Source organism: Orbicella franksi, chromosome 8 (genome assembly GCF_964199315.1).
Source record: "Orbicella franksi chromosome 8, jaOrbFran1.1, whole genome shotgun sequence".
Lineage (NCBI taxonomy): Eukaryota > Metazoa > Cnidaria > Anthozoa > Scleractinia > Merulinidae > Orbicella > Orbicella franksi.
Genome location: NC_138152.1, coordinates 30,784,886 through 30,811,963, shown reverse-complemented (window position 1 = coordinate 30,811,963; position 27,078 = coordinate 30,784,886). Strand labels below are relative to the sequence as shown.

General features: G+C 38.8%; 1 protein-coding gene and 2 long non-coding RNA genes across 6 annotated transcripts; 1 reads left to right on the top strand and 2 right to left on the bottom strand.

Annotated features, from left to right (window-relative positions):
* Positions 1–401: 401 nt before the first annotated feature.
* Positions 402–26,155, bottom strand: LOC145494982 (phosphatidate phosphatase LPIN3-like). 2 transcript variants are annotated; one of them, XM_081474560.1, is made up of 27 exons: positions 25,351–26,155; positions 24,930–25,168; positions 23,317–23,493; positions 22,426–22,788; positions 21,893–21,991; positions 21,356–21,456; positions 20,452–20,581; positions 19,808–19,847; positions 19,350–19,426; positions 18,670–18,752; positions 13,402–13,515; positions 12,934–12,998; positions 12,748–12,841; positions 12,390–12,459; positions 11,887–11,928; positions 11,335–11,397; positions 10,689–10,910; positions 9,949–10,011; positions 9,354–9,439; positions 8,674–8,734; positions 8,062–8,133; positions 6,967–7,073; positions 6,602–6,719; positions 6,015–6,077; positions 4,980–5,020; positions 4,360–4,574; positions 402–3,764 (listed from the first exon to the last, which is right to left on the bottom strand). In XM_081474560.1, exons 2-26 carry the CDS (start codon positions 25,107–25,109, stop codon positions 4,376–4,378), a joined length of 2,730 nt encoding a protein of 909 aa, XP_081330686.1. In that variant the 5' UTR covers positions 25,110–25,168; positions 25,351–26,155; the 3' UTR covers positions 402–3,764; positions 4,360–4,375. The 2 variants fall into 2 exon arrangements, with proteins under 2 accessions (XP_081330686.1, XP_081330685.1); XM_081474559.1 differs by lacking the exon at positions 25,351–26,155 and having other exon boundaries at positions 24,930–25,311.
* On the top strand, positions 13,707–15,608 carry LOC145494987 (uncharacterized). 3 transcript variants are annotated; one of them, XR_014050359.1, is made up of 2 exons: positions 13,707–14,202; positions 14,973–15,608. It is a non-coding gene; the product is annotated as an uncharacterized LOC145494987 (long non-coding RNA). The 3 variants fall into 3 exon arrangements; XR_014050360.1 differs by having other exon boundaries at positions 13,707–14,619; XR_014050361.1 differs by lacking the exon at positions 14,973–15,608 and adding an exon at positions 14,519–14,608.
* LOC145494990 (uncharacterized) lies at positions 14,045–15,026 on the bottom strand. Its single transcript, XR_014050362.1, has 2 exons — positions 14,954–15,026; positions 14,045–14,872 (listed from the first exon to the last, which is right to left on the bottom strand). It is a non-coding gene; the product is annotated as an uncharacterized LOC145494990 (long non-coding RNA).
* Positions 26,156–27,078: the final 923 nt, after the last annotated feature.

Here is a 27,078-nt window from a genome sequence, read left to right as displayed (position 1 = left end):
CGTAGAGGGGGGGGGGGGAACTCCCATATAAAAAAGGCGAGGGTGCTCGTCGGAAATTTTGAAAAGAACCCTCAAGCCAAGTGTGGGCGTGGCTTGAAATTTTTTTCTCCCTTAGAGGTACATAACACATTATCTCCCGTCATATTTTTTCGGCTCAATACCCTACTGAGGGTATCGCAAAAGCTCCCGCTCCTGGCTCCCGCTGTGGACCGCTTGAGGCTCAACATCCTAAGAAGCACTAAAACCGCATTTTTGGCCCCTGAAAGGTAGGACGAGCACCCCCGTCATTTTTATATGGGAGTCCCCCAGGGGTACGTAGCTGGACAGGGCATGCAAAGGAGTTACATCATCACAGACCAACTATTCGAAATCCTGCCTGAAATTGTGAAAGATGTGCTATTCGCGAAAAAACGGAGACAAGACTCGAGAGAGCGGCAAAAATTCAGGCCTAGAAAAGTTCGAATCCAGGTCACTTTTCAGTGTCGTGCAGAGTAAGACCTGTTAACGAGATTAGGTAATATTGGGCTATACTAGGGCAATATTGGTAAAAAAAAAATGCAAGAGATAAGGGTAAGAAGCCAGAGAAAGTCATTAGCATCAATAAAACGCCATCAGGGTTTCAGGTTTTGATATCCGAGTGTGGAGTTTAAACGATCAAAAATAGTGTGTAACGCCTGCACATAATTAGACGCTTAGACGTAGGTTTAAGGCCGGGCGAGTAAGCCCAGCAAAAATTCCCAGGGATATCCCTCGGGTGTTTTGCAAGTTGTGCCATAATATATCTGACAGAGGCGGTGCTGTGAAAAAATTGTTTACTGACAGTGCGGATCATGTTTTGGCAGGAATTTGAACTGTGGGTGAGTTTGGACATTGCATTGAATCCACTTATTAAATCCAGTTCTCAAGTGCAGTTCGCATTAAGTTTATCACGTACAGCGAGGCGTTTGGCATGCAACGCAATCGATTAATTGATACTGACGGAATGTAAACACTCCTCAAAATTTACAGGGGTATCTTTGTTGTCAATATTTGTCTCATTAGCATAAACCACTTCAGTTTCTGCATGACTGAGCTACGAAAATCAACTCTGGATATTGAAAGGGCATGGTATGATCAACTATGCCAAGAAATTTTAACCTTTTTCTGGCGCGCGAGCGAGCACATTTTGTTTTGCTGTGACTGGGCACGCGAAATCTTGAATTCGGAAAACAAGGGAGGCTCGGGGACTAAAGAGAAATACCCCACCCCCTCTCCACCCCCAACCTGCCCTCTTTCTCTCGTCCCAACCCTCGAAGTCTTGCGACTGATGGCCACCCGGATAGGCAAACAATTTGACATTTCTAGAGCAGTCCGCGGATGTAAAATACTTTTGGTAAGACGTGTGTTGAAAGCTCAGAAGTTACAAAGAACGTATGAGCTGATAACTGAAATTTTGCAATCAAGCATGATGCCTAGGCAAAATTAATGCAAACAATTACATCAGGAACAATTTTCCTTGAAGCCCTGTATTTGATCGTAACAATCCAGGGGGAAAGTTTGGAGACAGGATTTCTCGCTCTCCCAATATTCCACTCGTGTTTCCATAACTCGATAAAAGCACGGTAATATTGCACTGAGGCTGGGAATACAACGCCGTGACACTTTTGTTCTTCGTATTTGTATTATGTATCTTCACCATAATCAGGGCTGCATGTTAGGTCTCAAGAGTACCCTGCTATAATGAGGGCCTCCCTGTAAGGGGCCAGAGTTCCACACAGCAGCTGATTACGCGAAAATGCTTGAAGAAAGCTTTGTTGAGGAACCAAGTTTTGCAGTGCTCTTATAGCAATCTAATCCGTCTGTGAACGCTTCCACTGTGAGCAAGCTTCCTAAGGGGGGTGGAGTACGGTGCACTATCTACACCCCCCGCCCCCCGTCAACACCGCTCGGCGAGAGCGCTTCGATCATGACAGAACAAACAAGATATCGTAACATCAAAAACAGACCAATCATTTCCAGAAAATCAGTTTTATTAATAGGCTTTCCTCTCTGCTACTCTCTCAGCCATGACAGGTTGAGATACAAACAGTACTGCTTAGAGAGGAACATTTTAAATATGTAAGTCTGTGGTCGATATTCCTCGACCAAATAAATTAATCAAGTAACGATCCATTGCAAAGAATTTACTATACGAAATACGCGACTAATAATTTCAGCCAACTCGTGGAAAGCTCCGGGGAAACTCCTGAAGCTTGTCTCGCCGTTTTCCTAGTGAGTTGACTGTAGACAGATTTCAAATACACTGTCGTGTTATGTTTGTGATATCAAATATTCTAAAACTCTGTTTAGCATTTTGCAAGGACTATTGAGGTCACACAGCACGTTTTAAATCATTAAACTTCACTCTTTCGTGCTAACTCGATCATAAAAATCTGGCGCCTTTTGGAAGCGCAAGGGTTGAAAATGTTTCCATGCTTCACTGAAAGCGATTGTCAAGGAGATGATTGTAGAAAATAGGCCTAATCACGGTTTTCGACGCCATCTTGATGGGCAGGTAAAGCGGTCAGAAATTACAGTCTTTGTATGGGACTCCGATGGCAAACAACTTATTCCAAAATTGAATTTTACACTAATTGTGAATCGCAAAATTGAAATACTTGGTGGAAGATTGTATTCACCAAGTTTGAAGGATGTAGCTTGGCTGAAAGACGCTCAATCAATTTTTCTAATTTTCCTTACATCTGTCTGTAAATTTGGCTGGGTAAACGCAGTTCGCGTGAAGAAAAAAAAAAAAGAAAGAAAGAAAGAAAGAAAGAAAAAAAAAAAAGAAACAAATGTATGGGAAATTAGAAATTAACTGGGCGTCTTCTAGCCCAGCTACGTCCTTCAAATTTGGTCAATACAATCTGCTACCTGGTATGATAAAGTTGCAATTCATAAGTTGTGCAAAATTGATATTTAAAAAGAGTTATTTGACATCCGATTCCCGTACAAACACTATAACCGCTTTCCCTACCCGGCAAGATGGCGTCGAAAACCGTGATTATATCTAAATAAAGAACATCACAGTAACTCATCTTTACCACATCTCACAAACAAAATTACTCTTCAGTTAACAGCAACGTAGTTCCAATAAATTAGGATATTTCCAAATATTTTCTTTTAAATTAGCTAAATTTTACGAAATTTTTACCTAATTTGACTTATTCACTCCACAGAGGAAAAAGGCCTGGAGTTAACCATGACAACAACAAAAATATAACCCTTACACAAAACTTGAAGCCTAAATTTTACACTTGTGTTTTTAGCCCTGAGAGCATCGTTCATGCCGCAAATTATTTTAAACCGCGTTTAGCCAATAAAATTGTACAACGCGGGATTTAAACAAGTTGAAGATCTACTGTGAACGCAATATTAAAGTTGAAAATGGCTCATGAAATAACTGGCAAAATAGAACACTGCTTGGAAAGCGTCAGATATAACCATTATTATAAATCCTATTTTGAAACTATTTACACGTGTAATATAAACAAAACCTCTTTCTTAAAGGCGAAATTCACCCATTACACAATAATTCACACATTATTATAACAGAAACTCTGTGTCATTAAAAGGTCAATTTTACCAGTAATAAATTTCAGTTCACTTTAAGAAATTGTAAAATTCACCTATTCTTACAAAACAAATCAAATATGTAATCTAGGAACATAAAGAAATAATTATGATACACTTTAAATAGCAGGTTTCATCTCTTGATTGTTATACTCTCTCATCTGCTAGGAAATCTGCAACATAAAAAGACACGCTTCAACTTGACGTATGATACAGTAAAAACACGCACGTTAAAACCTAGTGGTTTAAGAACCTGCTGGCAGAAATTTCCCATTTTAATACCTCAACATTTAAGAACCTGGTTAGCCATGCAAGATCAAGCAGGTTTCTTATATCAGGGGCGGATCCAGGATTTTTCTTAGGAGAGGGTGCTCCACTAAGGAATGGCGCAACTGAATGGTGAGGTAAACAAATTTTAAAAGCGAATACGAAGAAGAAGTCTTCATCTCGGGGGGGGGGGGGTGCGCAGTCCCTGCACCCTCCCCCTAGATGGGTTACAGTGAAATATACGGATAAACAGTTTAACCAAGGAGTGTGACTTTGAGATTGCAAATTTCTGGCAATCAACAACTATATCTAGCCTAAATTGCCAATAGCTACCCCAAAATACAAGAACCTGTTTTGCCAGACTTCGAAAAATGTAGGTTCTCACATGCGGGTTTTACTGCAGTGTTATCGAAGAAACGTTTTACAAGCGAATACGACTGAGCCGTTTTGTAAAAGCTGTTCATTTGCAACTGAGTGAGTGACATATTTTCCAGGTCTTACCGTCTACATTTTCCTACTACTGTTGTTTAGAGGCTGTCGCGTCACTGGTCTTGTCATCGTTATCGTTAAGTTCATCCACAGGAATACTGGGGAGAGGAGCTCTCCAGTACGTAAAGGAACTAAATTGGTCGGGTGCTATGAGCCCCGAGGGTGGAAGACCCTCTGTCTTGAATGGAGGGAACATTTGGTCCACCAGGTCACTAAGTTTGATGTACCTGACGAAGAAAAACACAGCAGTGGTTGGTTTAAAGAATTTATTGTTCCTCAGGTATGCTAAGCTTGTCAAGCGATTGTTTGCACGGTTTGTTAGGAGAAACGGAATAAGGTGATGTTAAGAAAAACATACGCAGGGCGCTGCTCTAGCCAATCAGAGTTCATCATAAGTTCTTTCAAACCCAACAGCAGCACTCATTTTCCCACGCTTGCAACCGGCAACATGTTTTCCCGCGCTTGGCACAAGTTGCGTGTTTTCCCGCGCTTGCGTGTTTTTGCTTCGTGTTCTGATTGGTTCATTTTGCTTTTTTGTTGGCTGTGATTGGCTAAGATGTGACAGTTACTGGCAGTTCAGTAAGAGAATCCTGCTCTCAAAAGCTGTGAAAAGTTATACACGTAATACTTACGAGGTTTGGAAGGCATTCGTCAGGTCATGCCTCACTTCACCCTACAAAAACCAGGAAAAAGACAGCGTTAGATAAGTCTGCAGCTTGTTGGAAAATTATTGCTGATTTATGATGGCCATCAGTAACGTACTGCTGCAATAATGGCGTTAAGTTACGCAAAGGCTGTTTAAAAGACAAATTCATAAATTGCTCACCACAGTGCTTGGAATTGAGGTTGGTTATGTTGACGTCTATTCCCTAGTCTTGATATTGACTACCCATAATTATTTAGCTCTTAATAACCGAGCAGGAGGTCTGTATGGGAGAATCTTGACCGAAGTTGTAAGTACAAACCGAACGCAGTGAGGTCTGTACAAACGACCGAGGTCAAGATTCTCTCATACAGACCGACTAAGCTCGGTTAATAAGATGTTTATTATATGGCAAACAAGAACAATTTAATTCGTTTAACGTAACTGGTTTGAAGTTAACTGACATTTTGCTTGCGAACTGCAATGAGCTGAACTTAATTCTGCCAAAGTTTGCTCGTCCTCTTTACTTTTTTCTCATCACGCTTTTTGGCACTTCGATAAATAAATATTGTTAGAAGAAAATAGTCAATGAATCTTAGTTTGCAACTTCTTCACCGCAAAACATTACCGGTCGAGATGGGAAAATCTAGACCGCTTTCAATGTCGATTTCAGCCAATCAAATTCGTGAATTCGGTAGTTCCCAGTCCTTGTGAGAAACAGCCATATAATGATGTAACTTATGACTGGATTAATGATAGCTTCCCCGTTTCACAATTCCTTTCACCACTAGTCCTGCTTATCACTAGTTCAACTCATTGTACTTGCTTATGTGTTTGATAATTTAATTATTATTACTTATTACAATGCCCACCTCGATTAGCCTACGCTATACGTGGGTAGTGTAAATTGTAAGTTTTAATTTGTAATGGTAATAAATAAAACTGTAGACAAACTGTATATCGATTACACAAGCCAATGCATGAGGCGATGAGTAGTGTCACATTGAGTTGTATCAGGTCTTACCCTGTGGTTGATGGTGAAGATCCTAGACACAGATATACCAACTGCTCGGTAAGAAAGCACGTCCTGTGAAAAACAGCGAAAATAAGGTTTAGTTGTTTTCTGCGTTTGTGAAAACGATAAATATATGAAAAATTTCAAACTTTTTGAAGAAAGACACTTGTCAGAAGCATGTTAATGGTCGAGAATGAGATAGATCACACGATCTGCATCTAACATGTTAATGAGTAGTTCTGGTACACATACACAACACTGAAATGAACACTACACTTTAATCTCAGCAAGTGAAAGAAAAAAACACTTTTGTAGAGCAAAAGCACCGCACTTGCCCCTGGTTAGATGTTTTCTAGCGCTATGTGGCACTGATTACATGTTTTCCCGCTCTTTATTGGCACTGATTACATGTTTTCCCGCGCTTGGCACTGTGTATGTTTTCGCTGGTTACATTTTTTCCGCGCTTGACGCTGGTTATGTATTTTCCCGCGCTTGGCTGGCCGCGCTTTTCACTAGTTACATGTTTAATACGCTCAACATTATCAAAACTACTTCTCCTACTGTAATACGATTAAGTCTATTGAAAGTAAACTCACATTGACTTTATTCCCAAATCCAGCATAAAAAGGATTTCTATTTGAAGCCGGGAACAAGCTCTGGATATCTCGTAGACAGGCGATCTTGAACTCCTCTGGCTTCTTCTCAATCACTTCTCTGTAGTGCAGTAATGAAACAAAAGGTCTCACTTTCACCTCAAAATGAAATCGTTTCGGTTATTTCACGAAAGTCAATTAAATTTTTGGTTAGAAATACGTGGGCTGCCCACTCTGATCAACACAAGCAGCAGCGTAAAGCAATGATGGTTTATCACAAAACTCCGAGCGTTTTACATGGGACGACTTTTTCAAAACGTCGCATTCCCAATGTTTTACATCTTCGTCAAATGTTGTCGTTGTTTTACCTGTGAAAGGCTTTGATGAGTGACTCGGGCGAGAGAAGCAATGGTCCGTCCGGTAACATCAACTGATCCTGTTTTACGCTCTTCAGGTAGTCTCGAGTCTGCTGGGCCTGCGAGAAAAGGAAACCCAGAACAAGGACCTGTTAACTCAGGCGGCGTCAACACTACGCCGGAGAAATTTGAAAACGCAGCTTTATTTCTCCGGTTAGGCCTACCGTCCACACTAATCCGTCACGAACGGAGCTTTTTCAGTAACACGCTCTTCAAACCGAAGGGATTTGAAAACGCCGGCTTTTCGTTTTAGTATGACGGAAAACATTTTGAAACCGATGACCTTACGATGGTAAGGTGATATCCCTGCCCCAGTCTTTTTTTCCGAACACAAATCTAAAATGACCGGTGATTGTTGCGTTTTCAAAGTTCTCCGGCGTAGTGTGGACGGAAAACATTTGATGCGTTTTCAGAGTGAAACGTCCGTTTTGAGAACGGGGATCACACCACGCCTGAATTGAAAGCATGACGCCATTTTGGATTTACAAAGTTAGCAAAGTTGACTTACGTCACAGAATATCAGAAAATCTTGAAAAAAGTTTAGTTTTGCAGGTTTGTCTACCCTAATCCGTCTCTTTCAATCTTAGCTACTCTTATCCCTTTAAATTATCATTTTTGCATCGTTTCCTCAGATACGAAAAGACAGTTTTAGTTTCAAGGGAGAGCTATTAACATGGTGGTGTTACTGCCCAATTGGAGTCAAGTTCGTAATAGGCAGTGTTAACAAACTGGCCAACACATGCTGTTCAGATATCGCTATTTAAAATGATCGTCACCAACACAAAGGGAAAGAGTGCTGTATCACAAATTGAAAGTTTTAATGACTGAAGTGATTCTGAACTACAATGAAACGACAGTGTCCAAAAATGTAAAAGTATTCCCTCCCGTGTTGAGTTGGCAGTTGGAGAAAAGGTCTTCGTTTTTTCCAGCAACAAGGGGGCGGGGATGGGGGGGCACTCCTTCCCCCGGCCTCTTCCCCTAAGTTCGAGCGTTAAAAGGGGAATTGCCTGTATGAGATTATTTAACGAATGATAACGTCAGCCCTACCTGCCCAATAGCTCGAGCCGATAAATAAAGAACTTTGTAACCATTTTTCCGGATGGCACAAAAGAAATGAGCCTGAAATAACAACAAGACGAAAGTCACTTTAATTTAGTTCAATCACGGTTTTTTTTGGCAATGTACAAAATCACCTTTGAATTGAGGGAAATCTGAAAATAGTAGTTTGCTAAGCTAGAAAAACACTAAATAGATAATAATAAACCATAAAGAAACAAGGATGATTAAGGATGGAGAAGATTAACACGGATTGCAAACAACGAACTTGAAAAAAATTTAAGATAAACTTTTCAAGATCAGCAAACCGTGACGTACCTCCTCAAAGGCGAACCGTCATTGAGTCAAGTTCGTTGTTTGCAATCCTTCTAAATCTTCCCCAAGATCTTAAATTGCAACAAGCTTATTTTCACAACTGCTTAAGTTGTGAACTTAACTGTGACGATCTGTCATGCTTTACATTTCTTGTAATGTTAGTTCTCAGAATATGTTAGTACAGCAACACGACATCCCTAAATTGATGATTCTCTGTATTCTCAATACCTGCCTACTTGGAAATGTATACACATTGTTAGGAGAAACTAGATGTTTGTCATGACATACCACTCCTGATTGAGCCCAAGCCTGTCCTACTACTGGCAGAATCTGTCCCAATACATCTGACCTGAAACAGTGGAAACACAAAGATTACCATTTGTACTCCAGTAATTTGGTCAAAACTTACAGGTTTTGATCAAAAATTGAGCTCTGTATAGTCTTTACGTGCAACGCATAGAGCAACATTCAGGAAACCATCACATATTACTAAGTAATTAGTCAGGGTTTCCAATCAAAATAAATAATACCGAACAACCTTATTCAAGTGTCAAATGTATTTAGCACTGTTTTGCTAATTGGGACACTGTAAATAATTATACAAATATTGCAAATAGAACATAAACCATTAAGAATCCTAACTGGTGGAAGGCTAGAGCAGTTGAACTTGGCGCTACCGAGAACAAATCCAGATAGCGGTAGGGTGGAGAATTTGAACCACAGACTACTCAGCCACGCGGCCTCCACAAAAAATACTTGTACTTGCAAGTACTGTGAAACATCTGATGACAGAAGCCTTCTGCAAGTTTACACTTAGTTATGGAAAGTCCCATGCAATGGTCCAAAGGATATCATGGGAAGTTCCACTTCACCGACCTACATATTAAAGGCACGTTACTGACAGAGTACTTTTTAGTTTTAGTTAAACAGCAGATCTTCAACTCTTGACTAGCTGTTTTACGACTCACTTGGTTATTGTTCCATCTATGTCGGAGATGACAATTTTGTCACTGTAGTTCCACAAGTAGATTGTGGCAGTGCACATTGCAGTACCCTGAAATCACAAAGACCCACAAATAGAACAAGTTACAAAAAGCTTTATAAATCTAGTTGACTCCTCAGTTTAACGTCCTCCATTGGCCAGTGTTGACCCCCTGGATTGTATGCCTTGGTAATGACTCATAATATTACATATCATTACTGTAACAAATCGATGTAGAGCCTCCCTTTCAAGTGTCCTCTAAGAACATGTTTTTGTTAAAAAGGGCTAGTTATTAGTGCTTCTTATTAGCTCTCATCCATACCAATAAGCTCCTCTCTACCAACAAGTAATCTTATTTCATAACTGCCCCTATTCTGTTTTGGTTACAATATCAATGACAACAGAGTGCATACAGATGTCACACGAGTCACCTCCCTTGGAAACTCTTCATGTTATCCCCGCACCACAAAACGACTGGTACAACTGATATTTTCATGCACAAGGGCAAAATTCCTTCAAATATCACCCATTCACCTCCCCATTTCTTAATAAGTACTGTCTCTATGAAGTGCCCTCTGTACCTGATATTTTGTAGTGACGGAGAATGTCACGCTGTTTGCACCTTCCTTAAGTTTCAAGCTTGCCTGTGAAAAAAAGTGATAAAAAAATATAAGACTACATGGAATATTAATTGCCTATGATAATTCCAACCCAAAAGAGATTCTCTTAGATTCCTTATTACCCATGATATCACAAATGCCCTATTTTTCAAACCAATTTGCACTCCCCTTGAGGTTTTGAGAAACTTTGTTTTAGTTGTATGCATTCATACATAAAATAAAAGTCAAATAATGTTGTCGTCCTGGTGAGGTGTAGGGGGGTTGGGATGGGGACTCCATAAAAAAAGGGCTGGAGTACTTGTTGTACTTTTTAGGGGTTAAAAAGGCAGTTTTGGTACCTCCTAGGTGTTCAACTAAGAAGGTCCACAGCAGGAGCTGTTGTGATACCTCTTAGGGTACTAAGCCAAAAACATCTGACAGGAGATAATGTGTTGTTTCAGAATTGGTACAGTTCAAGCCACGCCCACAAAATACGATCTTGGTGCCTCTTAGGAGTTCTTTTCAAAATTTGTGGCAAGCACCCCGGTCCTTTTTATGTGGAAGTCCCCCCCCCAGGGTTGTTCTATTTCAAGAAGTTGTCAAAACTCTGCAACAAAGAAATCCTGATAATCAGAAGACTTGATAATAAATGTTGTTATTGGAGTGAAATTCTTGTCAAAGATATTTATGTTGTTTTTCAAATGGTAATCCTTGTCACTTACAATTTGCTCAGAAGATAGGCGTGTCACCTTCCTGTAGTTACCCTTGAGAAATACATCAGATTCATTGCCGCTGGCGTACTCAGATATTTTCCTCTCTCTGTTGTCATTGCCATCTTCTTCTCTGTTCACCTCCTGCACTGATAGTTGCTTCCTGTTGCTACTGCTGTGTACTCTCAGTCGTGGCTTGTCCTTCTTTATGTCTTCGTTCTCCTCATCAGAACTCTGAAATATTTCATACAGGAACAAAATAGATTTGCATTCATTTTATTAGTAATTAAATAATCTTCACAAAGAAGCTAGCTTAGACAACTTCCAGTTATAAATTGATACACAAATTTGCACCAACTGACCAAGAATGAATTAATCTGTCTAAAGTTCTCCCAAGACATCCTAGTGTGAATACTATACTACAAGATTATATATTCAGTGAAAGGTCTTAAAATTATGTGCCCATAATATTCTGAAACTATGCTTGTAGGACTGTAGAAGAAACCAAATACTTCCAGATATTTAAAACTGTATTTGTTTTAAGACACACATAATTATGTAACCATATTTCTAAAATTATTCATTTTTGGCCACTATGTAAACTACACAGTTTTTCGGCAATTGAGTCAACCCATATAAGAGTTTCATTCCTTCTCACCTTTTCTTCATTAGCTCTCCAAGAAAACCAGTAATACATGTTTCTGTAGCTTCTTCTTTTTTCCTGCCAAAATATTTTTATAATTAAAAGCACTGCTGATCAAAAACTTACTTCATCTGATGTGTTACTGTAAAACAAACTAGAGAAGAACCTTTCTGATTGAAAAGTCTGTATTAACAGAACTACAACCATCACTCAATGTGCAGTCTGACTTGATCTGCGAAGTTATTCACTGATGATTAATACATTTACATACTTCACACATACTGGAATGCAATCCATTTCAAACTTAACTCTTAAATGATAACTTTGATATTGACATTAACGACCTCAATATTGACAATGATGTCTGGTGCATCAAAATGTCAACTGACATTACTTTTAACAATCTTTCATGTATCAGAAAAGTCATTAATTAGATACAACTAAAAGAGAAAGTTGAACATGTTTGTCTTAAAGAAACTATTTTGTGTACAGAAAGTTAAGGAAAATTATCTTTGTCTGTACTGTCAACAATAGATTTTTTTCCAAACAGTGTAATTTATCACCAACCTTTTTAGGCATGTGCTGTTTCACCAAGGACTGGACAGTATCCTACACAAAAAGACATCTTCAATTTACAGTCCAAGTTTTGTAATGCCACAAGAAAAAAACACCATAAATAACTGACTTATGTGCATGTTCTACTAATCTGGCTACTGGTTAGTTGATCCAGTATGTGCCTCCCCCCCCCCCCCCACCCCCCAGCATTTTTGTCATGTAACCCAGTAACTTGTTTGATCAAGGAACCTCTCTGAAGTGCCTAATATACAAACCATTAGCTTGGTCAAATCTGTTCTGATGAATATAAATTATGAATAAAACAAACAAAAAAACTTTGTAAAATGAAAATAACATGATGTGATGAAGGGGTCTTTGGAAAATTGCATGCAATAAAGCAAATATCTCTCAATACTGTGACCAACACCTAAATTCTCCTTGCGAATTTAATGCAGTACCAGATGGGTGATGAGAATAACGAACATGATCAACTAGATACATGTACTCAACATTACCTGTCTAAGGGGTCTTTGGAAAATTACATGGGACATTAACATCGGAGCAGCAATCTGCCAATTATAATACCTAGTATGCAAAAACAGCATATTATCAATAGCAGCTTCAAATCCCATATTTTTCAAAACTAATTTCAGAAAGAGTGTATGGTTTCATTAGCGCTTTTGCCATCCAGAAATTGTGCACTTTTTGAAAGCCGATTTCTCCTGGAATATTTCACCAATTACTTAAAGTTTCACAAGCTCTTTAAATGTTTGTAGTCAATTCGTGTCTAGCGTGATGCCTTCTCTGCGCAAAGTTGTATGTTAATAAGAAAAATGTAAACAATGACATCAGCAAAGATTTGCCTATAGATACCTGTCGTTAATTCTGATAACAAGTTTGGGGTCTGACAATAATGAAGGGTTGTTACACAGGTCATCATATGTCACCATGGACTGCATGAAACTTTCTGGAAAAATAAAACACAGAAGATTCAAAACTGAGGACCAGATTTCATCTCTTTTTGAGTTAATGCTTCACAAAGAATGAAGATTTAATTACCAAGTGCAACTTTGCCATTTTTTAGCTCCCCACACAAAGACATGGCAATGTCGTGATACTCATCGCTGGAAAAAGAAATCAGAGAAAAAAGGAAAAATTAGCGGCTGTTAGCTTGAGGAAATAATAAATGAACAAAAAAGGATTTATTTAAATAAATATCTGCCAAAAAAAATAATAACTTAGAGTATGGTCCCAGTGAAATGCATTGCACCACTGCTACCTTACAAAGTTTTAATAATTTAAATCTTCTTAGGCAGCCAGCACAGTAAATGTAACATGCCCATAAATTTCACTTGCAGTAATGCTGCCTCTTTGGATGACTAGAATTTTGGAAAACTGACGAAGAGAAAAGGGCTACTGAATTGAAAATTTATGACAGGACAACAGCGCAAGACTATTTTTCATTACAATGCTGGGAAATAGCATCTACATAAAATACATCTATTATATTCAAACTAGCATAATTACGTTGTTTCTTTTGGTCCTTCACCAGCTGTAGGTGAACAAGGAAGTGATGGCCCAATCCCAGATTCTCGATCTTCTGATCCTGACCCACTCTGCTGCTGTTGTAATTTAGAGTCTCTGTACAGACAACAAAGCAAAAATATTTCAACACTATGACCAAGACTTTAATTTTACTTATGACCTGACTACAATACCACAAGGGTTATTCAAGACATGGAGGATAAAGAATATCATCAATATTAGGTTTACACAGTGTCTTGATTTAGGAGCAATTATTCTCATATGTATGTTGTAGGTCAAAATGAAGTTCAGGTTAAAGGGGCTACGTCACGACCCGCGCATGTGCGAAATTTGGCTCCGTTCTCATTGATATTCAAATGCATCCGCCATCTTGAATTTATCGGAGTTGTTAAATTTTGCGCGAATTTAGCCGTTCTTGGTTAAAATTATTACGTCTTTTTGTCGCGTGTGTGGATTTCTTCTCGTCGATCTACTTATTTTATCGCAGAGGCAAAATTATGGACGCAGAAGAGGCAAGAAAGGCTACGGTGGTGAGTTTCCTTCGACTCAATTACGTGACAGATTTAAATGTGTGAACTGTTTCGTAGTTTCTGGGAATATGCTCCAACGCAACGTCCATTTTCTCTTTCTTCTGTTGTTATCCTCTTAGGAAAATCGCATCTCCTGTTCGTTCGAAAGCGCTTGTTCCACGAAACAGAAAACAAATGCAAATCGTGGCTGCCCTTGCAAGATGTGGTAGTGAGTGCATGTGTGGTTCGACAGCAAATCCGTGTCGAAAACACGGTGAGATTCCTTATTTATGCACTTAGCTTTGATGTAACATAGTTTGTAAGTAGGTATTGAAGGCTGCATGCGAATGGAACGACTAGATTTCTGGCTATTTTTGGTTCTGTTTGTGTTCAAGTCTTCATATGTACACATGTTCATGTGTACAGCATGTCTTTTTCATTCAGGCCAAACATTTCACCAAGCATAGAGCAGTTTCGAGTTTTTGCAGTTTGAATTGTCTTTTCCTTGAGCTGAGAAGGTTTCTAGGAGAGTTTGATTTTTCATATACAAAGTACAACAGCTTTGACATGACTCTTTTTTTCATATCAAGGCTGGTGCAAGTACAGCTTCATTTGTGGCTGAAAAACACAGCCATACCAGACTGACAACAGGCCACGTGAAGAGCAGGAGAGGATAAAATAAAATAGAGATGTAAGGGTCTGCTTGTATAGAAATATGTTTTTATTTGTTATTATTCCAAGAACAAAAATATGCCTTAATATGGAAAAGACCACAAAAATCAAAGCTTGAACACCAATGCAAATGCATAAAGTTTAGCAAGGCAAGATTTGTTTTGTTCCTACACTTGATTTTTTTTATTTCTAGGCCCACTTGAATTGGCAAAAACTCTGTGCTTGCTAGCAAGCTGTCAAACTTGAATCTTTGACACAGTTGTTGGCTCTACCTAAAATAAATCAATTACAACACTTAATTTTGTCAGGCCAGCTAAAAATACTTTACAGTACTGTACTTTACTGGTGATTACCTCCATAATGTTCTTTTAGGAATTCATTCAAATGCTTGATGAAGCAATGTGTGCAAGCTGTGTGCGAGAAGCCTGCCTAGAAGAATTGACAATTTAGATGAGACCATCAGTGAAAGCGACATTTCTCAACCCACCCCTGGTACATCCACAGAAGGACAGATGACAAGTGTGGATGGAATGCCTAACCCTGCACCTCCTTCTAGTAACTCGGCAATACCATGGTGCAAGTGTGGCATGTACCAAATTATGCTACAAGAAATAGACTGCAATGACAATAGCATGCATGTCTTCATGAATGCCGACTATTGGCAAAATGTTCTCCATAGATACAGTTATCTGGGGAAAGGAAACCAGGTGTGCCCTTCCTGTGTAGTAACAGTTATCCATTGGCAATATCCCTCACACTGGAGTTTATTTGAGATTCAGGGCTGATTAAACCAAAACAAATGCAAGTAACAAGTTCTTTCCCCCTGAAGAAAAGCCTACAAAGAAAGCATTATTTTATAGTAATATTGGAAGAGGCATTTGTTTTGTTAATGTGAATCACCTCCACACCTTGTTTTCATCTTTATCATTGCACATTCAGGATGGGTGTTGGTTCATTATGCTGAAATAAAATGCATGCTCAATACATGGTTCTGAGCTGAAAATTCACCAACAGCTAGTTTATGGATTTGTTCCTTTTATAACAAGGTCAAAGTTTATTACTGGAAAAAAAATCAATACAGAAAAAAGATCGATAAATTCAAGGTATAGACAGAAAAAAGATCAATAAAACAAGGTATAGACTAGAAGAGTACACTGGGATTTTTAATGAGCCAGATTTTCAAGCTACATCTCTAGGCAGGCTTGTGCAATTTTAAAAATATTTCCCTACAACTGATGGCAGTGCCAAAATCCAAAACAAAACCACTGAAATGAAACTCCTCACAACTGTCAACAGCCAACTGTAACCTGAGTGTTATTCAGGCTAACCAGGGTTTTATAGAGCTAACCTGAGTGCTATCTTGTTGTTAAATTTTGTTTGCAGGGCTGCAAATAACAGTCGGTCATCAGTCATTGGCCGACCAAAATTTGCTCATGTCCAAGGAAATCCCAAATGTGGGTGGACATGATGTCTTGACAATTTTTTTATCCTAAATTACTTTACAGTAAGGTTGAATATAGATCTACTGTGAGTAAATCTTACTTTTTCGGTGATGCCCGACCACAATTTGTTTTGTCTGACCAAGATGGTGTTTTAGTATATATGTCCTTTTCAAGAGAAAAAAATTATTTGCAGCCCTGGTTTGGTTATTTTGTTTCTGGTTTTAGTACCTGACCTATGCAATTTTTCCATTTTTGCTAGCAATGTTTCATAATATCCAGTAGTTCCAAAAGACTTTGCTTTCATCAAACACCCTGGGACATACTGTATTCAATAACTAGTCATGGTCAGCACAGTCACCAAATAGTAATCAATAAATTTTATTGACTATATACATGTACTTGAGTGGAGATGTAATTTATTTTAAGAGTGGGAGAGAAGTAAAAATTGGTTTGATCATGTCATTGAAATGAAAGAATATTGGTACACATTGTAAAAAATAAACACTTTGTATGTTTGAGGACAATTTGGATTTTAAGCATCTACACTGTATTAGAAAAATAATTTGACAGTATTGAAAGACAACTGTTCCCATGGAGATGCTCTAGAAGAGGCCATATCTTGTGAACAGGACTTCCTTATATGTTCAATAAGATGCTGATATGCCTGTAATATCAACATTGGTAGAACTCGCTGTAACATCAGTATCCTCTCTGCAACAAAGACATTGAACACAACACATATTAATCATACAATCAGTACATATATGCATAAGTGAAGCCTTGGAGCTGATGGCTCATAGCTGCCAGAGCTTATCCTGGTTTCTGTAGCATGAAGAGGCTAGGAGTATTTCTAATCCCCCTGGATGGGATGCCAATCCATTGCAGGTCACCCCCCTACCTCCCCCCCTCCCCCCGCAATTTGTTAGGTTTCCCCGACAATTCACCGGTACCCATTTATACTCCTGGGAGAGAGGCACTGTGAGAGTAAAGTGTCTTGCCCAAGAACACAACACCGTGTCCCCAGCCAGGGCTCGAACCCAAACCCCTCGCTCCAGGGACGAGTGCACTAACCATACATGCATACATATACTCTATTGGCTCAGCCGCATAATATAGTCAATTCTTGAATGCAACAAACAAAACAGTAACAAATATATATAAAAAAAACTATCAAAATAAATGCAAAGTCACGCCAAATTAAATTTTGAGCATTACTGAAAAGGATGCAGAGCACAAAGGGAATTTTGTATATTTGGATAATAAATGTAAAATGTGGAGGGCAGGATGACTGAAAAAACATCACTTACTTGACTGTGCCTTTATGATTATGGCTGATCATCCACCCTTACAACAACAGAGCCAAGAGTTTATAGTAATAATAGTCCTGATGATGCACTAATTAACACACCTGTAAAACATACAGAATAGCAAGGCATACTAAATGTAAGTGACAAATTATTTTGTTTTGAAAGGGGAAATTTCACTTGTACAAAAATCTAGTTCATATGCCCAGTTAGAGTACATTAAAATAAGTAAACAGGTTGTATTGACTTCGAAGGAAACATATATGAAGAAAATGGCGAAATGAATTAAATGAAACGACTACACATAGTTATTGCTCCTCTAATTAAAGTCAAAGTCGCGTGTGGCAACTTGTTTACAGTTGTACATATCAGCTCACCTTCAACATGGCGCCGTCATTTTACGGAAGAGCTATCTTTCAGTATCTTCTCTCGTCTTGTATTTTCCTCTACTGACTTAGCTTCCTTTATGTGAGAGGCAAAAGAATAGGAAACATGTAAAATGACCAGATAAACGGTACAAACAAAGTGGCAAACTGCACGTGAAAGATAAACGAAAGGTACTTGCCTTCGTCGTTCTAGGGAAAGAAGGTGGCCAGCAAACACTGAATCACTCCGATATTCGCCAGAAATCATCGCAGATACTGACGAAGAATAAAAGCGGCAGTCTAGCAAAATCCTTCCATGGCCTCTTTACCAAAACGTTACTCCCTCAGAAACTGAAGTGTAAATCCTCTTCCGACCACTTGCAGATCGCCGACTGCCTCAAGAAGACATCACACTGCATCACAACATCCACGGAAATTCACTCACAAAACATCGAACACGCGCCAAAATCTACATGTAAATACTCTACAACAGTCAATTGACTTATAACCGCTATCAAAAGAATAGACCACTCAAGGATGACCGAGATATTTTTCGATAAAGTTACGAATACGTCCTCGCCGACAACTTTGAAAGTTTGAGGCTAAAACTTTCAAACTTTTTCGTGACCGCACGCGCATGCGCGACCGTGACGTAGCCCCTTTAAAATGATTTTAACCTAGTTTGATCCTCGATTTCTTTTGTCTTCTAACCCTAATTATTCATGATCCATGAATCATTAGGATTAAGGAAAAAAGGAATTTCATTTTAACCTGAATTTTACTTTGACCTACCATATGGATATCAGCAAAGAAAATTTCTTATTAATATTTTGCATGTTTTCCACTTCTATTCATCTTGAAAATACTTTAACCAACAAAAGAAGTCATCAAAAAATCTTCAAAATGGTCATATAACAAATCTTCAACTACAAGAATTACATTAACAGGTTTGACTTACAAAGCTTGGTGGAGGTAAAGTGCTGCCACTTCATGATCAACCGTTCTGAGATCATCTAAGAGAATCCCCTCCTTGTTACCAATCTGCAAGGATTCAAAACAAATTACATCACTCTTAATTTAAAATCAATGGTAACTAGAAACAGTCTTCTTTCTCTAGAAAGACAAAGTCATGACAACAGTTGGGAGGAGCATGCTACTTGACTATTTCCTAGAATCAGTTTAAACATACGGTTTTCGTTCTCTGGAAAGACCAGGTCAAATTATGTGGTCAGCTTACCCACTATCTCTCGGAAAGAGTTCAAAGATAACGGGTGATAACAATGCACCCTAGCCATAAAATACAGTGGAGGTAGTGTTTACAACAGGCAAATGAAAATAGAGGTTCTGCAGGGATAGTGCCTTACTGTAATGGTTTGGGTGTCAGGATGTTACTGGCAAAATTTAAGTGTTATACATGCAAGTTAGTGCAAGCAAACATTTATTTTGATTCTGTACATGCATTTGGATTTCTTGCAGTTCTGTAGACACTGGTACTTGTGTTTAAGTTTGGATCACTAGAGAAAACCAGTCTTAAGGACTCTCAAAAGCACAATAATACTGCCTGACAAATGTAGCACCAATGTAGCAACTTATCCATACACATTGGACATTATTTGTTATGGTAGAGCACACACATACCTTGTGATGTGACGATTTAAATGATGAATCTCTCCTCTTTGCCTTGTGCATGTGTTTGATGTCTTCTTTTCTCAAATCTGCTTCAACAAAAAATGAAGAACCAACTTGAATCATTGCAATGCTTTCACTCAAAACCAAAAAATCCAAACTAGCAGTCAATTTTTTCAGTCTAGCAGTAATAATATTAGGGGTTAAAGGATGCAGGTTTTTATTTCAAATGAATACATGATAGTCTGGTTTGAAGAAGAGCCTTCACTGATGAGCTTACATGCATTTACTGGGAGTCAACCATTTTAATTTGTATTTGAATCTCTCTTCTCACTTACAAAAAGCCAATCAGATTGAGAATTGGAGAGTACATGTAGCTAACTCGAACGCACATTCAGAAATCACTCTGAAGTACTAACAAAAGTTAGATAATGTCAACAAGCAACAACAAATTTAGCGATGCTCTCTACCTGAAGGTTTCCTGTCTTGCAAAGATCTTCCTTCCGGCCCCTGATGTACAAAGCAAATTGAACAATAAAATAAATAAATAAATAAATAAATAAATAAATAAATAAATAAATAAATAAATAAATAAATAAATAAATAAATAAATAAAATAAAATTAGCATTGTTTTACAATTTAGCCTCTTTTGAGTCACTGATGTAAGAAATCATTGTTCAATTTCTATCTTTAGAAGCAATATGACTTAACTGTACCTGATGAACCACTACATTATTAATTAATTAATTTGAAATTAATTTTTTTTTCAGAACATAAAGCATGGAGGTCCCAGTTATTGAAGCCTGTTTGCTTGGAGAGAGATACTATGACTTTTCTGCCAAACGTTGTTGACCAGCAGACTTTTAGCCAGGATTTGAAAAGTGGGCGTCCAAAATGTGCTATAGGGTCTGCTCAAATGAAAAATTTATAAGGCAACATATGAACAATAAAACGATTTCCTTTAATAAGTGGCCGTCCACAGGATGCCTAGATGCCCATCTGGCTAAAAGCCTGTTGACTATCAACCTCAGGATGATCTGTACAATGCTTTACTTATGTCCTCAATAAAGACTATTATCTAATATTACGAAAAAACTTCATGCGAGCCTGAACCTGTGGTAGCTTTCCCCAGGCCCATCGGATTTCGTTTTCTCTTGCAATGTTCTCTTGGCTCTGATGCAACTCCAATTCTGAGTCACTCATATAGTGCTGTGGTTTGAGTGGATCGTTCACTTGTTCATCACTGCAAGAGAAATGGTTAAAATGAACATTAGATCACCAAGTTCTCCTTACTCTCTTGCATACACTTTATACAATTCATTTCATGAGAATTAAGTTTTCAATCAGAGTTTTCTCCCAAGACCATTCCTTTCACACAGACGTCAGGACTGTATTCCAAGGCTTGTTCATGTTCTTGATCCAAGACATGCTCTGGCTAGCTTTCTGTGTAACACTTACATGTACCTCCTGCTTAGTTATCTGCCAAAATGATGACTACAACATTTCTTACTCAAATTTCTCCAGACAGCAATTAACTAATTACATTACAAGCAATCAACAGCTTTGAGCAGTTCTCATTTGAGTGTACAAAATTAGTTGCTTATTTGCACTTACTATGTTATATGATTGGCTTAAAATCCTTGTACCACTTTTTCATCCAATCAGAAGTGAAACCAAAACCTATCGTAACTCATTTGCTCTCATTTTCATATGCTTCAGGTAAGCAACAAGTAATTACTTTGAGTTTTGATTGGTTCACTGTATAGTCTGTGTCCTTTGTAATTGACTAGGAGTAAGAACTTTGGATTTGGTTGTACGACACAAACTGCTCTATTTCTCCTAATAACATCAACACATATTGACAAAAACAGGTGCATGACAGGAATGGAAAAAAGTCAACTTGGGAATACAGTCCTGATGAATCTATAAAATCTCATATAAATATAAAAGAAAACTATGGCAAATGGCAAGGAGAATTTGATAATTAGTCAGAGACAAAAACAGGCAAACCTCTTACCTGTGAGTAGGCGGAGAGCCAATGGGTGAATCCAGATCAGAGAAAGGATAGAAGTCTCTGCTAAATCCACTTGGAATGGACGTTGAGCTTGAACCTTGCCACTAAATAATAAAGGTTGGAATGATGGACAATCAGATATAGCTTGTATCTTTACCACCTGACAGAGTTATACAATCCAATCCAAGTACAATCCAAAACAATCCAATCCAAATCTATTTGACATCTAGCTATTAGCACCATGAGGGTAGCTCACCGGATTATGGTGCACACTTAAATGACTAGTTGTCCATGTTCATGTACTTAGTATGACAGCCCAGGTTAGCTAGCTGCGTTAAATATATTATTTAATAATGTTTGTCATTGATTGCCAAATTAAACAGAACCCAATAATTATGAAGTTGTTATGAAAGTGTCAATATTGAATTATCAATTGAAATAAATTAAAAACTGTGCCAGGTAGCAAATTTTAGCAGAGCCCAAATCATTTGACACTTAACGGTGAGGCACCCATTTTTCATTATTTAGTGTATATGTTACCGTGGTTTCACTGTCCGATAAGCAATCATGTTGATCAACATTCCGTCGCATCGGTATAGGAATACTGTCTGACTTGGAAGGAGAGGTCACTTCTAAAGTCTGAAATGAGCCGCAGCAATAACATCACTATCAATGCACCAATCTTTTGCTTCATGTAACCGCAACAAACATGTATCAATAACATTTCCCAATTACTAGCTTCACCTTCACCTTTACCTGTCCCCTGGTGCCAAGTTGGCGAATAGGGCCTCAAAATTACTTGCTTCCTGCCTTCTTTCTAGCCAGCAGGTTAGTTTTTTAAGATCAATCTTGCTCAGTAGAAATCTCTCAGCACAATAAACTGCTACCTAGTTACCCTGTACTACACAATACAGCTTTTTCCCAGTCACCTTGACTACCAATCCTTGTTGGGGATCCACTGGGATGCTGGCCTGCTGCTTCGGCACACACACAATGTGACCCAAAACTAGATGACTATGGCAAAATGTAGAGCTAGACCTAAGAATTGGGAAATGCATTTTCAGTGGACATACCTCCAAGTTGCTATCGGTCTCTGAAATGTTATCAACAGGAGGGACCTCCTTGTTGTCAACAGCATCTATGCTAGGCTCCTTTGTGGGCGACAAAGAAGATTCTTCAGATTCCCCAGCTTCTGGATCACTGTGAGTGTCATCATTTGCTTTGCTAGCTTCCTCAATACTAACATCTGAATTTTTTGCATCTGGTTTACTCTCCTCTGTTTCTCCTTCATCTGGGGTTAACCTGCCTTTCTCATGATCAACAGTCATGTTGTATTCTTTCTCTGCAGCAGATGTCACATTGGTATCCTTCTCTGCATTTTCAGACACGCAAGTTTCGCTACTTCCCCTACTAACATTTGCATTGCTACCACTTTCCTGAAATAAACACAAAGATAGCATATTAATTTTAAGTTAATGCTATTTCACTATTCAGCATCAAAATATATCTGATTAACAAGAGACATGCGCACCAACCTGCTGGAAACTCATTAGAAATTCTGCAGGGGGGAGGGTGATGGGGGGTGGAGACTCAAATTAGCCAACAGATTACAGAGAAAAAAATGAAGCTCAACTGGATTTCCTGGAGGGGTGGATCAGGGAAGAGGGGTTTAAATTGCCTCCCCTCCCACAAAAAAAAATAGTGACCAAGAGCAACAGGCCATTTCTGACACCGTATCAAAAAAAGGGTTTGTGCAAAACCATTCATATGAAAATGTGTTCTGCCTACAATTTCATTTTCATGCAAATCAAACTCATTGTCCTGTGAAAGGTTTTGCACAAACGCTCGTTTTGAAACAGAGGCACAGAGAAACTCGGAAAAGACCTAACAGGATCATGCAGATACAATCTACCTGCACTAGAGTTAAAATATGACAAGAATATCTTTTATCATGAGAAGTTTACCTCAAGTGACCCGCTGTCATTTTTCTTGACATCTTGAAGAGTCTCTGGAGTGGGTATTGGGGAGATGCAAAACTCTGACGGATCATTGGTCTCTACTTCTTCAACAAAGAAAGCTTCTCCTGCATCGCCAAGTTTCATATGAAGTTCAACAGGCTCTCCATTGATTTCTATGTCAACCTGTCAATCATGTAACAAATTGTACGATTTACAATCTCGCTGTCAGTGCCTCTAGTAATGACTACTGAATCCATGGGTTGGTTGTAATTAATGCTATTTCTCATATTACAGCTTCTGATTGTGTTGTTAGTGAGAATAAGGCATGAACTCTGCCAACTGATGAAAAACGGGTTGCAGTTCTTACAGATAGAGCCATATAAATTCGAAAAGTTTCTTCTCTCGTGTAATACCTGATAGGACCTAATAAGCATAACAATGCTTTAATTTAATACACGCATGTTTGTGAATGTGTCATCAAATTTACAGGAGGCTTAAAAATCTGCATAAATAATTCTAAATCAAAATTTTCGCCACACTTAAACCAACACAGCTATATTTGATGTACGGTGCAGTACTAGTTGATATCACACACGGCCTTGGTTAGAATCTCTGAACTCAGAAAAAGACAGCTAACCCAAACATTTGTCATTCTGCAGGCTTGTAAAAATTAAAATTGGAGTGATTACAATCACAACATTCCATTCATGGATCTTACATAATTGAATTGTTTTCTCAAGAGAGTAAGGGGGTGTGTATATGGTGGTGCCATTTAAATAAACCAATGATATTTACGGGAAAACAATAACGAACAAGCCGAAGTTGGGGAGGAAGATTAGAGGTAAAAAACCCGTGAGAAAAATCATGCAATCAATAAACAATGTGCATTTTACTATCTTCATGCAATCTATGTAAACAGAAGCTTCTCCGTAAGCTTTCTAAAATTTCTGCAGCTCATTTGCCCAATGTTTGTCTTGCTCTGAAAAGTTGTTTAATTTATGTATCTAAATAGAAAATTTAGAGCTAAGATCTTTCAGCGACGGAGAAAAAGAAGCAATTATATGATATTCCTCGCACGATAATAAACAGCAACAAGGGGTTACACGATTTCATTGAATCTGGTAAAATGTTTGTCATCTTGTATCTTAAATAGAATCGCTTGATAATGTGAAGTTCGAACTTATAACCTTGCAAAACTTTACAAAAAATAAAGGAATCATTGAAAAGGGATACATATCTTCTGATGTTTAGAAAAGGACATTCTCGGGTCCCTAAACGGCTTCCAAGAACAGCAAGTGACGCGATGGGAAGGTACAGTACAGTACAAAACCTCGATCATTTTAGATCATGGATTTAGCTCTTAAACAGTAACAACACAGCTGAATTCTTTCAATGAAAGTGTAAACTAGTACGAGATATTCCAAAAAGAGAATTTGCAAATACAGTTTTGATCAAAAACTGCGCTACTAGAATTGTCTCATCTACGTCTTGGTTATGTCAGCGATATTCGCCGCGTTGATTGCGATTCGACGATAGTTATAAGCTTATATCGCAAAATTTATGCCCCAGAATCTAACTTAATATGTGCAGGTGAAGTTGAAAGAAATGCTTCTACTTACGATCTTTTCTCTACTACGAAGCACGCCAAGTTTCCCAAATCTAACGTGGAACGGTGAACCGATGTAAGAACCATCTTCTTGTCGAACGACCACAACGTCGATTGCTCCAGTAAGAGTGGCGGAGTTTATCTCGCTGTAAAATCCCCGCACGTTCGACACAAAACGGCCTAAATAGTTCATTCTTCAAGATGAATTCCAAGGTTTCCACTTTCAAGTCATTTCTAGCCTACAGCGCTATTCTACAAGGAGAAAACTCAGTTAAATCAAACCAACAAGCCACTCTTCTCCGCGCATACAGTTCCTGTTCGTGGTTTTGATAAAAGTGGGTCGAGTGGCTTAGAACACTGTCCTGGGTAGGGTAGGGAGAACAAGAAAAATAAAACGAAACTCTCAACAATTTCCGTCTCAAAGCTTTCTTTACCTGTGTCAACCAGATGATTTGCCCAGTACATACTGTGTTTCCCATGAGATTCAAAAGACTTTTGCTACTGTTATCTTTTCACTACACGGCCAAAAGGTCGATCATAGGAAGACAAACAGATGACCAAACAGCTGATCTGGCACGTGATAATTTTTGTACATCAGGAGGACCGATCGAGGATTCGCTGTCACGTCTGTCACGTTCCCGTTGCGAGAAAGCAATCGGCGTCCTTTTGCTTCTCTCCCCCTTTAAAAAAAACAGATTCCTTAGAGACTTCCGGAATCGAGATCAGTTATCGGAATCATACGTGAGTTTACCGATTGTGACAGGAAAAGGTGAAGAAGATAGGTCCGGTATGCGTGCATATTGAATTCCTGCGTGACCGCCGCATGCCGAGGAGGGCCTCCCAGGGGGGGTGGAATGTTCCCTTGATCCCTTGAAAATTTAACTTTTTCTCCCTAATAAGTTCTAGTTATCCCCATAGCGCCGGCTGGCCCAAAGAGCGGCAATGAGGCTCTTCGATTCTAACCGGTCTTTTGCGGCCTTCTCGATGGTGCTCCAACTGGAGTAGATGATGTTGTTGTAGCTCTTCCTCTGCTGTCCTGCGCCATATTGTTTTTGGTCTGCCCCTTTTTCGCTTTCCTTCTGGTGTCCAGTGTACAGCAGCCTAAGTGATAGAAGTTCCATCTTTCCGTAATAGGTGCCCAATCCACCTCCAACGCCGCTGCTTCAGGATTAGTTCCACTGCTCCCTAAAATGCTTTGTCAAAGTTTCCTTAAAGATATTCCTGGTTCGATTCCCTCACTGACTAATCCCAAAATATCCCTTGTTCCCTTGAAATAAATCATCATGTTCCGTTGTTTCCCAAAACCCCTGGGAGGCTCTCATGTAGACAAGAGTACTAGGATTGCAAGGAGAACACACTGCAAACTCGTCCAAATCTTTATCAATGGAAAAAGTGCTAAAAATTACAATTTTCTGTTCCTTCTCCGGGGGGGACTCATATATAAAAAGGATGGCGGTGTTCATCGGAAATTTTGAAAAGAACCCCTAAGAAGTACCAAAATTCTGTTTTGTGGACGTGGCTTGAAATGTTTTTCACCCCTAAGAAGTATTAATTCTAAAACAACACATTATTTTCTGTCATATGTTTTGGCTCAATACCCTAAAATGTATCGCAAACGCTCCGGCTGTGGATCTTTTGAGGCTTAACAGCCTTAGAGGTACCAAAACTGCTTTTTTAACCCCTAAAAGGTGCGACGAGCACCCCCGACCTTTTTATATGGGAGTGCCCCCCCCCCCGGGGGTTTAAACATTATCATGCTGCCATATCGGTGTGGCTTCTGTCGTGGGATTGAGTTTTTGTAGACTGAAAACTGAGTTTTGCTGATTTTTTGGACAAGGAGAAGAGATTCAATGAGATAAAAAGCGAACATGTTCACCTTCTGTGTGGTCAACAACTACACCTCAACTGTTTGGTATTGGTATCTCGATTCTATCATAGTTGAATGAAAAAATTACCTGACGAAAATATCTTTTATTGGCCCTCATTTGGCCCGTACTTTGTCGCATAAAAAGGGGGAGACTAGGCCCTTCGTTTCCCTTTACTGGATTCAACGCTGGACATTACCTTTCCACTGATTTTGTTGCTTCCTTTCCCTCCTTTTCACATGTGCCCACCATTAATTCGATGGCTTTTCGAGCGTTTTCTACCCTATAGACGTTTTA

What these genes read in the sequence shown, in the direction of transcription:
- LOC145494982 (XM_081474560.1), bottom strand. Translation starts at nt 25,109, where the DNA reads ATGAACTATTTAGGCCGTTTTGTGTCGAACGTGCGGGGATTTTACAGC. An exon ending in ATGACAGCGGGTCACTTGAG is followed by an intron (nt 22,789 to 23,316) that starts GTAAACTTCTCA and finishes TGTTTATTTCAG; the next exon opens with GAAAGTGGTAGCAATGCAAA. An exon ending in AGACCGATAGCAACTTGGAG is followed by an intron (nt 21,992 to 22,425) that starts GTATGTCCACTG and finishes GGCTCATTTCAG; the next exon opens with ACTTTAGAAGTGACCTCTCC.